The following is a 12,845-nucleotide window of genomic DNA, read 5'->3' as shown; positions in this document are numbered from 1 at the left end:
AGGACTCCAGGATTTTAGATTCTCAGAACTTTGGCCTCAAAAGGCAGGAGAAGGTGGGTGCTTTGGACATAACATTTTATGGCTCCAGAGATCTAGGGACCACAGAATCCTAGAACCTGGAGGTTCCCAAGTCTGATCATCTGATCAATTCCCTCATGCAGCCTTCCCTTCTAGAAATTTCCAAAAGGTAGCAGTTTCCTTCAGCAAGGCAACAAGATCACAGCAAAGAAGGACCGGACACAGGGAGTACCAGTGTGGTGTGAACTTAGGAATTCTGGAGCTGGATTCCTGACCTTAAATGTCTCTGTTGGTGGCTGTCACTGAAATTTCACCATTAGCCATCTTTTTTGAAAGTTTGTTGGCCTCCAAGATTCTGTTTTGCCTTACACTACATCCCAGGCCAACTTCCCTCTCAGGACTTCCGCTCCGTGGTCCTGATGAACAAAAGATCCAAAAGGCGGCCCGGACCTCTCTCTGCCCCAGTTCCGTGCCCTCCTCCACCTCCAGCACCTTTCTGATCCTCCCTTCCTTGGCCTTGACCACCTGGCTCCCGGCAGGAAACCAGCTGGCTGGCAGAGGCTATTCTAACAGCCTGAGGCCGGCCGTGGTGTACAGTGTGGTCCCGCCTCTAATCCGACCACCTCCTGGGAGCAGGCGACAGGGGCAACCGCCTATAATTTGGGGGTGGGAGATGGGACGCCCAGGTCAGCGTTGACCACATGGTCCCCAGAGGAAGGGAGTGGTCCAGGGCCTTGGAGAATCAAAGCCTTCCTCTCAGCTCCCTCGGTGCCCAAGAAGATAAAAATATTTACGGACAATTTTCCTCACTCTGGGACTGGGCTGGGCACAGAATGGCGCAGTGTTTCTGCCCAGCCGTGGCTGATCTGTCAGGATGGCAGGAGCTGAGACAAACACAGGTTGTTTACCGGGCCTGCCGAAGCCCCAGAGACACACCGTGGCAGACAGTTTCCCCTTTTCAGCAGGGACGTGAGCCCCTGGAAAGCTGCCCAGAGGAACAAGGATGGGTTTCTGTCCTCTGTTAGCTTAGTTCTTGGTGGGGCTGGAGGCCCTTTTTTCCCTGAGAGATGGGGTGAGTGTGTTTTGGGGAATAACATGCTTCCCATAATTTGCCTTTTGAAAGCACAAGGAAATTCGCGTATGTGGCTGAAGTTGCCTGAACAGAGAGCCTTCTAGAGACGCCTGTCCTTCGTTTCCCCACCGGTTAGGCGGCTGAATTCAATAAACACTTGTTGACGGAATGAATGGGTCATAGAAACGGCAAGCCGGAGCTGGAAGGAAGGCCCATGGAGATTCTCCGGGCCAAACAGCTCGGGTTTCAGGCAGGTAAACTGAGGCCCAGAGAGGGGTCAGAGCTGGGGACTGTACACAATTACAGATTTTACAGCTGATGAAGATGAGGATGGTGAGTAGGGTGGGATGTTCTGCAGGATCTGGGTGTTTTCAAAAGTTCTTCCACTGACTAGGCTCCCTGTAAGGCTGAGGGGAGGCAAGAGAAGGATCCAAATTCCCTTCGTCACGGACCAGGCAAGAGAAACCCAGAGACGCGCTGCAACTTGCCTGCTTAGCCAGCAAAGGCTGATGTGGGGGTCAGCAACAGGCGGGCACTCTCCGTGTGAGATCCATCCTCCATCCTGAAAGGAGGGAACTTTCTAAGTCCCTCAAGGGTAAATCCTTGCTCTATCAATAAGCTACTGAAGCAGCTCACCGCCTCCATGGTCACCTCAGCTTCCCTCTGTGATTTGGCACTGCACTTTACCCTGGTGACCTCAGACATTGGTACAGAATGTCCTTAGAGGACAAATATGAGGCCTCCTTGGAAGTCCTCAAGCGGGAGGCGATCCTGATGGGAACGTTAGGATGTGTCAGTGGATCCCCAGGTCTCTCAGAGGGAGACAGCCTTCCTTTCCAGCTCCAAGATAAAAATAGCTCAAAGTGGGGAGGGGGGGGGGCTCCCCAGCTATCTGGGCAGGATAAAAATACTCCTCTAGAGCAGCTGGCTCCTTTTCTCCACTTTAGCATTCACCCACAGTCTTCTGATCAAACCAAATAAGATATTTGGTTTCCCAAACGGACCCACCAGCCCAGGCAAACAATCCTCCTTGTTCTGGGGCCAGGTGGTGGCAAATATATTCCAAGCTGTAAGAGTACAGGCTTTGGAAGCGAGAGAGATGGGTCTCATCCCAGTTCTGCTTCCAGCTCGCTGTGTGGCTCTAGGGAAGTCATTCTCAGAGTCCTTGTTCTTTCTCAGTATAGTGTTGTGGCCAACAGAATGCTCTGCCAGACTAGGAATGCGCTCCATCTCCTCTGTCCAACACAGTAGCCACTCGCTACATATGGCACTTGTAATGTGGCTAATAATGTGACTAGGAAACTTCATGTCTCACTTTTCTTTTAAAGTGACGAATTTAAATGTAAGTAGGTTTGCGTGGCCATGGTTACCGTGTTGGACTAAAGTGTGCACAGGACAAGCTCCCTGGTCCTCGGTACCAAGGATACGTAGGTGCACGCAGCGCCCAGCACCTGAGGTGCTCACTGTTCCCAGTGCTTGCTCCCAGTGCTTGCTTTGGCCTGTTCTCCTCTCCTGAACCCTTACAATGAGGATCTCTGAGTGCCTTTGAGCTGGGAGCCGCTAATTCCTCTTTTTCTGTTTTTTTTTTTTTTTTTTTTTTCGGTACCGGGAATTGAACTCACGACCTTGCATTTGCCAGGCAGGCGGTGTGCTGCTGAGCTAAATCCCAGCCCCTATTTTGTTTGTTTGTTTGTTTTTTTGTTTTTCTCCCCCCAGCAACTCCTCTTTGGAGACTGACTGGAGAGAGGGATAGGCTGGTGGGTGGAGAGGGGCAATCCATGTTGGTGTGACGGGCGGGCTGGGAAAACAGAGAGCGTGACATCCAGCTGATGGCAAGGCCAACTCAGAAGAAGGGCAGAAACGCTGTCTCTACCCGTTACCACCCCTCTTTTAGGTTTTCATGGGCTGCTGCCCAGGAAAGGGCCCCATTTAGAAATATCTTTTCTTTGGAAAGAGCTGGCTAAGTTTCTGAACTGTAGAATCAGATAGTTCTAGGTTAGACTTTCAGTTCCCTCAGTGACCAACTATGGGACCCAGAACAAGCTGCCTACCTCCCTGTGTCTCCTCTGTAAAAAGACACAGGCACAACGGTAGACTTGGAAGCTGCCCTGAAGTATCTAGTCCTCATATCCCTGGAGTTCTGGCATCTAAGGGGCATCAGTCTCTCTGTGACTTCCCAACCCGGGTCCTAGTGCAGTTTCTATCGTCCGGAGAAGACTTCCCTTCATTGTCCAGGCTGGAGATATCTGCAGATTGGCCTCAGTGAAAATGTCTGGCAATGGAGTTGGAACAAAATTTAATGTGGTGCCAAAAACCTCAGCGAACAAGATAACTGATATGTTAATGTGTTTTTCTAAAAATAGAACTGAATGCAAAAATCATGACCAATAAAAGATGAGTCAGTATCTCCAGTTTCTCCTTTTGCCTCAGGCTCCAATGTGGCTGATCACAGAGCTGGATTATGGGGAACAGACGAGGGCTGGTGGGAGACAGAGGGGTACCTGACCCAGTGAGCGGCGTGCTGGCATTGCCTCAGACCTACTGGGACATCTCTCTCCAGCCACACACTCAGGCCAGCATGTTGGTAGCTGGAAATTGGCCACCAGAAGGTATTTACACCACGGAACCTGGCAGAGGCTGCTAAAACTGAGGGCTCCCTCTCTTCATTTCTGGAGAGCTGGTTCTTACATATTTGCTAGCAATCACTGGGGCCAGTGTGGGGGCTAAGAAAGATTTTCTAGAGGGGATACCTTGTGAATCTTGCAGAGTAAAAATCTAGAAGCAAAAGGAGAAAGAGCATCCCCAGAAGAAGAAACCCTATGTGCAAAGCACTAGAGGGATGGAACAAAAGCTGCTGCCTTTAAGAAACCACAAGGAGCAGACCGTGCAATGTGGCCAGAGAATGAAGTTTCAGGAAGGCAGCGAAATCACAGTACCAAGTGATGCCCAAGGGTGTGCAAGATCTGGATTTGTGATCAAGGGACAAGACAGCGGTCCAGGGGACAAAGAGGATGCTCCCTGCTCTGGACACATCCACAGTCCCTGCCCAGGTAGGACATAGCAGTGGTGAGTGACTCAGTGTTTGAAAATGGGGAAGGGTAAGACCATTATCATCTGCCACTCCCTGAGGTGTAAATACTCCCACCGTGGCCAATTGCTAGCTACCTATGTGAAGTCACTGAGCTCTGAATTGAGAAGAGGTCGCAGAAGCACATTGTTGCATAGTATTTCTACCATCTATTTACCATAGGTGTAAATAACCTCCAGAGCATAGGAAATGGTAACACATAGTAAAGTAACTACAGAGAGTTGTGTTTGGAGCTTTTATAACTTTTATCTTTAATTTCCTTAATCATAAATTGATTAGTTTATTCATTTATTAATTAATTTATTTTGCAGTATTGGAGGTTGAACCCGGTGAACTGCGTCCTCAGCCTCTTTTTAGTTTTTTTATTTTGAAACATAGTCTTGCCAAGTCATTAAGTTGCCCAGTCTGGGTTTGAGTTTGTAATCCTCCTGCTTCAGCCTCCCAGAATAATGAGATTACAGGCATGTGCACAAAGTTCAAGAGCACACCCAAGACCCCAGAGCAAGCGACCCAGCTGGGGTTTGACCAGGCAGCCTGCAGTTGGCCACTGCCAATGTGGGCGAGGGTGGCAGAGAGAAGGATGGGCTTTTGCAAGCTAAGGCAGCTCAAGCAGTCCCTTGAGCACCAGGGACACACACAGCCATGGCCACTGGGTTTGACTGCATGGCTCACTGAGCACAGCTGAGGAAGCAGGCACAGTGGGAGGCACGAATCTGCCCGTGCACCATGGTGTCACCTGGCTGCACCTTGCAGGCAGCCTTGGGTGCTGGGCAGGCTCAGAGATGTAGAGAGCCAAGACCCTGGGCAAGACTCTGACTGAAAAACTGAGAAAACGTGGACGTGATAGCTCTGCATGGGTACCTTACCCACTCCAGGAGACAGCAGGGGTGGCTGGTCCCTCTCCTATCACTGCTGGAGCAGTTGTCACCATCCCCTTTCATCTGTGCAGTGTCCTGAGCCCACACAGTTCACCCTGCATGGAAGACAGCTGTGAACCAGGCTTCTATCACTACAAAAGACTCCTGGGATGAAAATGACCGCACTTACCCTCCTCACAGGCCTTTGCAGGAAAGACAACAATACAGCAACCACACCACGTCAGAACATACTCTACAGCAAGGGCTGCCTCCTGGCTCAGGTGTGGAGAAGTCAGCCTGGGCTCCCGCTATCCCCCTAAAGGGTCATGAGAGGGAGTGTGTTCTCTCCTGCACTGGAGCCAACTTGTGCATGTGATACCTCAGGCCTGGGGGTCCCCAGATGGAGTCTCATCTGGGGGGTTCTTGCCCACTGGGCCTGTTGGCGAATCTTGCTGGGAAACCAGCCCCGTAGCAGAGCCCTCGGCAGGTCTCACTAGCACAAGTATGGCAGATCATTACTGCCGCTGTTATCTGTGCTGACAAGTGCTACAAACCACGCTGAAACTCTTCTCACCCCTGGGCACGAACACTACTAATCAGTATGTTTTATGCTTCTATCAGTGGTCAGGGCCATGAAGGCACAGGCTATTGTGGTTTATATCTAGATGTTCCCTAAAGCTTCATGTGATCATAGGTGGGACCTGGGGAAGGTGACTGGCTTATGGGGGCTTTTAGCCCACTTGTCATTAGGAGGTGGGGCCTGGTTGGAAGAGGGGGGCCACTGTGGGAGTGACTTGGAAGGATCTATTTCCCTCCTCTGCTCCTCCCTTGATTCTTTCTGCTTCCTGCCATGCTGTGAGCAGTTCTCTTCCATGCCCCTCTGCCCTGCTGTCTTGCCTTGGAGCCAGGTGACTATGGCCTGAAATGTGAGCCAAAATAAACCTCTCTTCCCTTACAGGGTGGGTGTCATGTATTTTGTCCCAGTGATGAGAAGCAACTAAGACCCAAGCTCTTAAGCCACAAAGACAGAAGAAGAGACATCTCCAGTAGCATCGATCCAGATAGACTGAAAGGATGCATCATACTTCACAAAGGCTCCACACAAGGGGACACTACTGCCCCAAACAGGTTCTTGATGGTCATCAGATCAGTATGATCTTGGTGATGTGATTGTCTGCAGCATCTCTAAGTACATAGCATGTCCCACACCCCTAAGTCCTGAGAGAAGAGAATTAGCCACACATCTGCATCTGTTCGTAAAAGTGAGGAAGACTTTCTCAGGAGACTCCTGCATGTATGATTTCTTTCACATCTCTGTGCCCAGACTGTATTCCATGTCCATGTCCAAACCCTTTACTGGCCAAAGGAAGAGGACACCACGGTGGGCTTTGTCCAAGCAGGAGCAACCCATGGGTTTTGGAAGTGACACAGTGTCCATGAAGGGTGAGGCCCCTGGAAAGAGGTGGACAAAGATGGAATTCTATTGGCCAAGATGAAACAGTGTCTGTCCTGCCGTGAGGACTCTCAGCCTGCCTTCCCTCTGCCTTTCTGTCCTTTCTCCTTCCTTCACCGGTCTTCCCCTTCTTTGTTCATTGGATGTTTACTGAGGGACTCAAGGGAGAGAATACACAGCTATATCCATGAGCACCTTCTAACCGAGCAGTGTGAGACTACGACTTACACCAATGTGAAATGATGTACAAGGTACCAGGGGGGCAGGGTGCATCCAAGCCGTGGAAACCCTGATGTGGACACCAGTGAGGAAGACCAGGAAGAACACTCCAAGCTGAAGTAGCCTCGGAGTTCATGGCTTGAAAAGTGTCTGCCCTCACTGACTGCTTTGTGTCCACTCTCGACTGCTGGGGGAGGCCCAGAATTCAATACTAACGGCTTGCAGACACATGTCGGAGTCTAGGCGTCTTAAAACTAGGCCTGGTCTCAGGTCTGGAAAGTGGGCCTAATTCTTCTAGGATGAGGAGACAAGTTGGATCCTCTACAGTTAAAAATAAAGGTGAGTAGGGTCTTTGTGAGACCTTGAGACAATTGTACCCTCTGCCTCGGAGCCTTATTTAACCACCTGTGACATGAGGCAATTGAAGTTGGACCTGGCAGATCTGCAGGTTCTCCCAGGTCTGAATTTCTCTTGGGGATCCCATAGCTGGGTCAGTAGCGACCATGACAAAGTGGGCCTTGGCTGTCTCAGAACTCCCTGCCACCTGCCCAGCCCTGAGGAAGCATATGCAGACCGGGGACAGGAAGAGGGCCCAGGGGACATGGTCTGCAGTGCCTGGACAGTAGGACCATGTGTCCACAGAATTCTGCCTCATGGATTATGCAGGGAGCTGTCTGGGCTTCAGCATTCAATCTGTGGTGGTCTTGGAGTCTTGGAAGCTGCCAGGCCAGAGGCCAAGCCCTAGGAGACCTGGAGGCCATGGTGACAGCCAGTGCTGGCTCCAGCTACCTCTCTTGGGCCTGGAGGGGTGGGAGTGGGGCAGTACTTTTTTGAAGTGCTTTGTCCTGGATGCTGGGAATGCAGCAGCAGCAGCAGCAACAACAACAAGGGCCCTAACTGCTTCTTTCCAAGGAAACTGTGGTCTACATATCAATCAAAGACTTATAGGAAGTGAGAACCAGCTGATGCCCCTGCTGTCTTTAAGTCTGTTGTGCCCCTGTGCTTGGCTTCTCCATTACTCAAACAGCAGCTCCTGGGAGAAGCCTTACCTCTGAGCTGATTCAGGACAGCCCTGCCCATTGACCACTAAGTCCCGCTATGCTTTTAGTGCTATGGGGTGCTGCTGACAACCTGGCATGCTCCAGCAGATTGGTTATCAAGTGTACTGTTCCTCCGGGAAGACAGACACCTTGTGTTATGCTCATCAGTACATTGGCATTGGCGGCCCCTAAGGCTGGGCCCATCATCATGGGAGAGAGGGAACAGATGACAGGGAGAGTTCACCTGCTCTAATCTGGTGACACTACTTTCATGCATTCATTCTTTCATTTCATTCATTCTTTCATTTCATTCATTCATTCACTCTGTTATGCGCTCAGCATTTGTGGAGGACTTCCTAGGTGCCAGGTGTTGTGCTTTGTGCTAGTGTTGGGAAGCAAACATGGTCACCCCCCCAGAAGGGACCATGGCTTGCATTTGCTTGTGGCCAGCACCCAGGGCAGTGCCTGGTACACTACAGCGACTCCCCACTGGTTGAATGACCTGGGAGTGAGACTGTGCTATTGGATGTGTGTGCGCATCCCATGCCACCTGCTGGATGGGAACCAACTATGAAAGCACAGTTATCTGCTGGTAGACCCTGGAATGGGAGGCTGGAGACTGGTATGTGGGACCCTAGGTCTCCTTCCAGTTCTGTAGAACCAGTGAAATAAGCATGATTTGAGGAAAGACTTCCTGTCTGTCTCCTGCTAACCTCCTTCCTCAAACCACAGCCCTTCAAAAGTAGGAAGCACAGCCTGGCACATAGTGGGTCCACAGAAACAGCATAAAGTGATAGACAACTGGGCAGTGCGCAATCTCTGTTCTTTGGGTTGAGCTCACCTAGTGGTTCATCCATAAACATGGACTGAGCACCTACTATGTGCCCACCAGTGATGTTCCTGAGATTGACAGCTTCTCTCAAGTCCACCACATGTCAAGAGAGCAGTGGGTTTGTAGCTGCTCTGCTTGGGCACACAGAAAACTGTAGTCCCTGAGTTCCCCACTAGCCAGGAATTTCCATCTTTTGCCTCACCCCTGATGTGTCTGCAGAGGTCCGGCAGCAGTACCCATCCAGCTTCTAGGCTTATTGCTTCCTGCCCCACCAAGCTGGCCATCTGATGGCTGCCTAGTGAATGCCCTATGCCCTGTGCCCATTGCAGGGTGGGCAATGGCTCAGTGTTCTTCAGAACCTAACTGCCATCAGAACTGTCCATGTCTCGTCATAGCTCTGTGCCAGGAACCTCTGTGGTGAAAGACTGGGTGTGAAGAAGCAGAAGCAGGAAACAAAGACCTTTCCCTGGAACCAGGGTCCACATCTCTTTGCAGTTGACTGCGAGCTCCTGGGAGGCCATGGGCTGGGTGTTCCTCCCCACCCAGCGCAGTGCCCTGAATACTCGATGAGCATGTACTCAACTGCTCATACTGTGGAATAACAGCCTCATACTCCCAAGCTCCAAAGCCCCTTTTGAACAAGCACCTCTGGTGCACCTCTGTGACAGAGGGAGAGAGTGAGGCTCCAGGAGGGAATGTCCTCAGTCCTTTTGAGCTCTTGAGAGTTTTCCCGATGTCCTCTGGACTGCGCTCTCTGGAGTCGCAATCTCTGGTACCATTTTACCCTCGGCACTCTGATTTGGGGGAAGATTTGGAAAAGCCTTGCTGCTCAGCCACTGACCTGCTGCCCCAGCCTTGGAAGTGGCTTTGTGGTGAGTGGTCATATGGTGTTACCCACACATCATGGGTGGTTTCTCCACTGGGTTCCCCTTTGTCTTCCTTCAAAACCTGTCTGAAATCCACCTGCACCTTCCTGCAATTTTATGGTCCTTGCACTGTAGACGGTCCTCCTGCGTGGCTGTGGTTTTAGCCAATGCATCCTTTAGGATCCAGATGCCACCTCTTCCTGGGAGCCTTCCTCGCTTTCTCTCCATCCCTTTGCTTTATCATTCAAACGATCCTTATCTCTTACCTATCAGACTCGCCTTGCATTTCTTTTCTGCTATTCCAGGGTGTTCTCCATGATATGGCGGTGTCTGACGTCACCGTCCATTTGCTGTGCTCATCTTCTGTCCACCTTACAAACCTGTAAGTGCCCAGAAGGCAGAACCACGAGCAAAAATCTCTTTGTCCCTCCTCGTTTAGTGAAATTCCCTCTTTCCCAAGCCTTATAAGATCTCATATTGAAGAAATTTTATTTAAAAAAAAAAGCTTATTTAAATTACCAATGGCTGGAACATCTACTGTGTCCCAGGTTCCATGCTGGGTGTGGGGACAGAGGCAGAGCTGACAATGACAGCAGCATGATGTGTACTATGATGAGCGGAGGACAGAGCAGCCAGCCGGTCAGGGGAGCTTGGGCGTGCTACCAGGGATCTCCTCAGAACCCATTCACCGCTAGGATTTGGGTCATCATGGCCAGATGCTGAGACCAGAGTCAGGTTACCCAGGTTCAAACCTCACTCCACCACTACCAGCTTCTCTCAGCTTTCACCTCTGTAAGTAGAAATAATGACGAGTCTCTTTAAACAGGTAGCACTTAGCACAGAGCTTTTCAGCACCTACACTAGAGGGAGGCAAGTGAAGGTGCAGAATACTAGAGAATGCTGAAAAAATTCAGTAATGAAGGTACCTAGCAGGGCGCCAAACAAAACCCTCCTTGAACAATATATATAATATTTTAATGCACTATTTTAAAAGCACGAAAACGAACGCGAAAAATCCAGCATGAGCAAAATAACAAAAATATAAACAAAGACAGGATGTGCCTGGCCCAGAGAAAGAACGTGGCTCAAAAAACATGGGCTGTGACTGGACAGGAGTTCTCAACTTTCGGGGGCCGTGACTTCTGAAAAACCCAGAAAAACTGGCGGCCCCTCTCCCTAGAAGGACAGCACCAAACACACGCAAGCTGCAGTTTAGGGGTGTTCCCACACTGCCTGGGATGCCTCTAGGTGGAGGTTAAGAACTCGGGTCAGATGTGGAGAAGCGAGGGTGGTGCTGGTGGTGGTGACTGAGCGCGCCATCCAGCCGCCTGCGGGTCCCAGCACCACGCCAGGCCTCCCTCCTGGCAGCCACGGGTTCTCTGCCCCCTGCAGGAAACAGCGCACAGCTATGCGGCTCCCTCCCCCCCTCTGGCTTGGGACTTTTCCTAAAGTTTGCTGAAACCAGACACCTTGCTCCACAGAGCCCGCGTGCAGCCACGGTTTAAAAGGCTGCCTTCAGCGCCCCCTCCCCGCCCCCAGCGGAGACTTCAAAAGGCCTGGCGGGCGCTGCGTCCCCCGCACCTATGAGCCGCCCCCAGCGTCCCGAGCTCACGCCGGAGCCCAAGGACGCAGAGCGGCCGAAGTTCGAGCGCTGCCGGACCGGGTTGGCAGCGCAATCCCGCGCGCCCATGCCCCTCCCGGTGCCGCTGTGCTCTGCGAGCCCGGGCCCCATTTAGGGAAGGGGATCACACACCCCCGCCCCCGCGCCCGAGCCCGGGGCTGCGGGGACCCATGAATACAAATGCCGTTAGGTGCCCGTGGAAGGACGGACCGGCCAGCCTCGCACTTAGGGACCCAGTAAGTGCCCGGGGACGCCTGGAGCTCTGGGAGTACTCCAGTGTGCGTAAAGGTGTGCGCGTATGCAGCGGTGGGTATAATCCTGAGGGCGGGGGACAGAGACAGAGAGAGACAGAGCGACAGTGTGTGTGTGTGTGTGTGTGTGTGTGTGTGTGTGTGTGTGTGTGGTGGACACTGGTGGAGAGCTGCGTGCTTGTGAGGATATGTGTGTGCCTGGGGCGTACGGTGGGGTGTGTGGACACGTGAGAGTGCGTATGTGCAACGTGTGTGTTTCGAGGGGTCTAGCTAGGATAGTGTGCCTTTGTGCATGTGTAAGCACTGGTTGCATGCATTTATCTGAGTGTGTGCAGAATCCCCTTGTTTCAGGGTGTGTTTCGGGGGAGCCCAAGAACACATAGCTGTACCTGCATGTGAGTGTGTCGGAGTATGGAGGAAGCGTGAATGTGGGTGAGAGTGTGTGTGCACAAGCGAATAAGTGTCCGTCTGTTTGCCGTGCAGGAGTCGCGGAGGTGGAGATGAGAGGGGTTTAGTCTCAGGACTGCATGGTGCGTGCGTGTGTGTGTGTGTGTGTGTGTGTGTGTGTGTGTGTGTGTGAGAGAGAGAGAGAGAGAGAGAGAGAGAGAGAGAGAGAGAGCGAGCGAGCGAATTTGCGCGGTGTTTGCTGCCAGTCAGGATGTGCGGCTTTGCGCTCCAGAGTGGAATCCCGGGAGTCTTTGGTGGGCTCTGGTGTGGGTGGAGGGGTAAATCCTCATTTCCGACCTAAAGGAGAAGGGAGAGGAAGGTGACCAACATTTAACACACCAACCCACTAAGTTCTCCAGGGCGCTGTGAATCTCGGGGCTCACTCTTCGGTGGGGCTTAGGTATTAAGACACTGCTTGTGGAGGGAGTCTGGACACCAAGTCCCGGTCCCAGTTCTGTCCTTGGAACTCTGGGGTCCTTTCAGGAGTAGAATCTGCCTCCTTTCACTCCCCCCACCCCCCGTATTCAAAAATCCCCAGTCTCACGAGTCATAAGCTCCTCATCTCAGAGCTGTGATCAATCACGGCGCATTCTTGGGCAATCCCTTGTCTGGGTGAATCCATTGCACCATCTTAACCCGGAGGAGGGGGCGGGTGTCCGGCAGGACTGTCGCGGGCTGGCGGAGGCTGTGTCCCGGCTGTGGCCGGCAGGGGGCAGCAAGGGGCAGCAGAGGGCGGCCCAGCGCGGGGAGGAGGGAAGGTGGAGAGCTGCCGCGGGCCGAGACTTTAAATCGCCTTCATTTCCCCCAAATCCTTCCTTTTCCTCTCCTCCCCCAGGCCGGCGGGGAGGCAGCTTCCACCGCCCTCCGCGCGCCCTCGCCCGGCCTTGTTCTGTCTCCAGGGACTGCCAGCGGCCCGCCTCCAAAGTTTGATCATCTCTTTTTTTTTTCTGGCTTCTTCCTTTTCGTTGGAAGCAGAAAAAGAGCGAGGCAGGGGCGAGCGCGGCGCCCGGACTCCTGGGATCATGGGCCTGGCGCGGGCGCCCGAGGGTTCCCGGCTGCGCTGCCCGCCCGCTGGGGCGCC

At 52.4% G+C, this 12,845-nt stretch overlaps 1 protein-coding gene across 2 annotated transcripts in view; it reads left to right on the top strand.

Moving 5' to 3' along the window:
* The first annotated feature begins 11,231 nt into the window (after window positions 1-11,231).
* Window positions 11,232-12,845, top strand: part of Col27a1 (collagen, type XXVII, alpha 1) — a 122,113-nt gene continuing 120,499 nt past the window's right edge. For both annotated transcript variants that reach the window (XM_013513271.1, XM_005382644.2), the window contains exon 1: window positions 11,232-11,302. In XM_013513271.1, the coding sequence (XP_013368725.1) occupies window positions 11,247-11,302 (56 nt within the window). In that variant the 5' untranslated portion in view covers window positions 11,232-11,246. The remainder of the gene's footprint in view (window positions 11,303-12,845) is intronic.

The sequence above is a fragment of the Chinchilla lanigera genome, unplaced genomic scaffold, assembly GCF_000276665.1.
Source record: "Chinchilla lanigera isolate Chin_1 unplaced genomic scaffold, ChiLan1.0 scaffold00018, whole genome shotgun sequence".
In the NCBI taxonomy this organism is placed as follows: Eukaryota; Metazoa; Chordata; class Mammalia; order Rodentia; family Chinchillidae; genus Chinchilla; species Chinchilla lanigera.
This window is presented reverse-complemented; position numbering and strand designations above follow the sequence as displayed.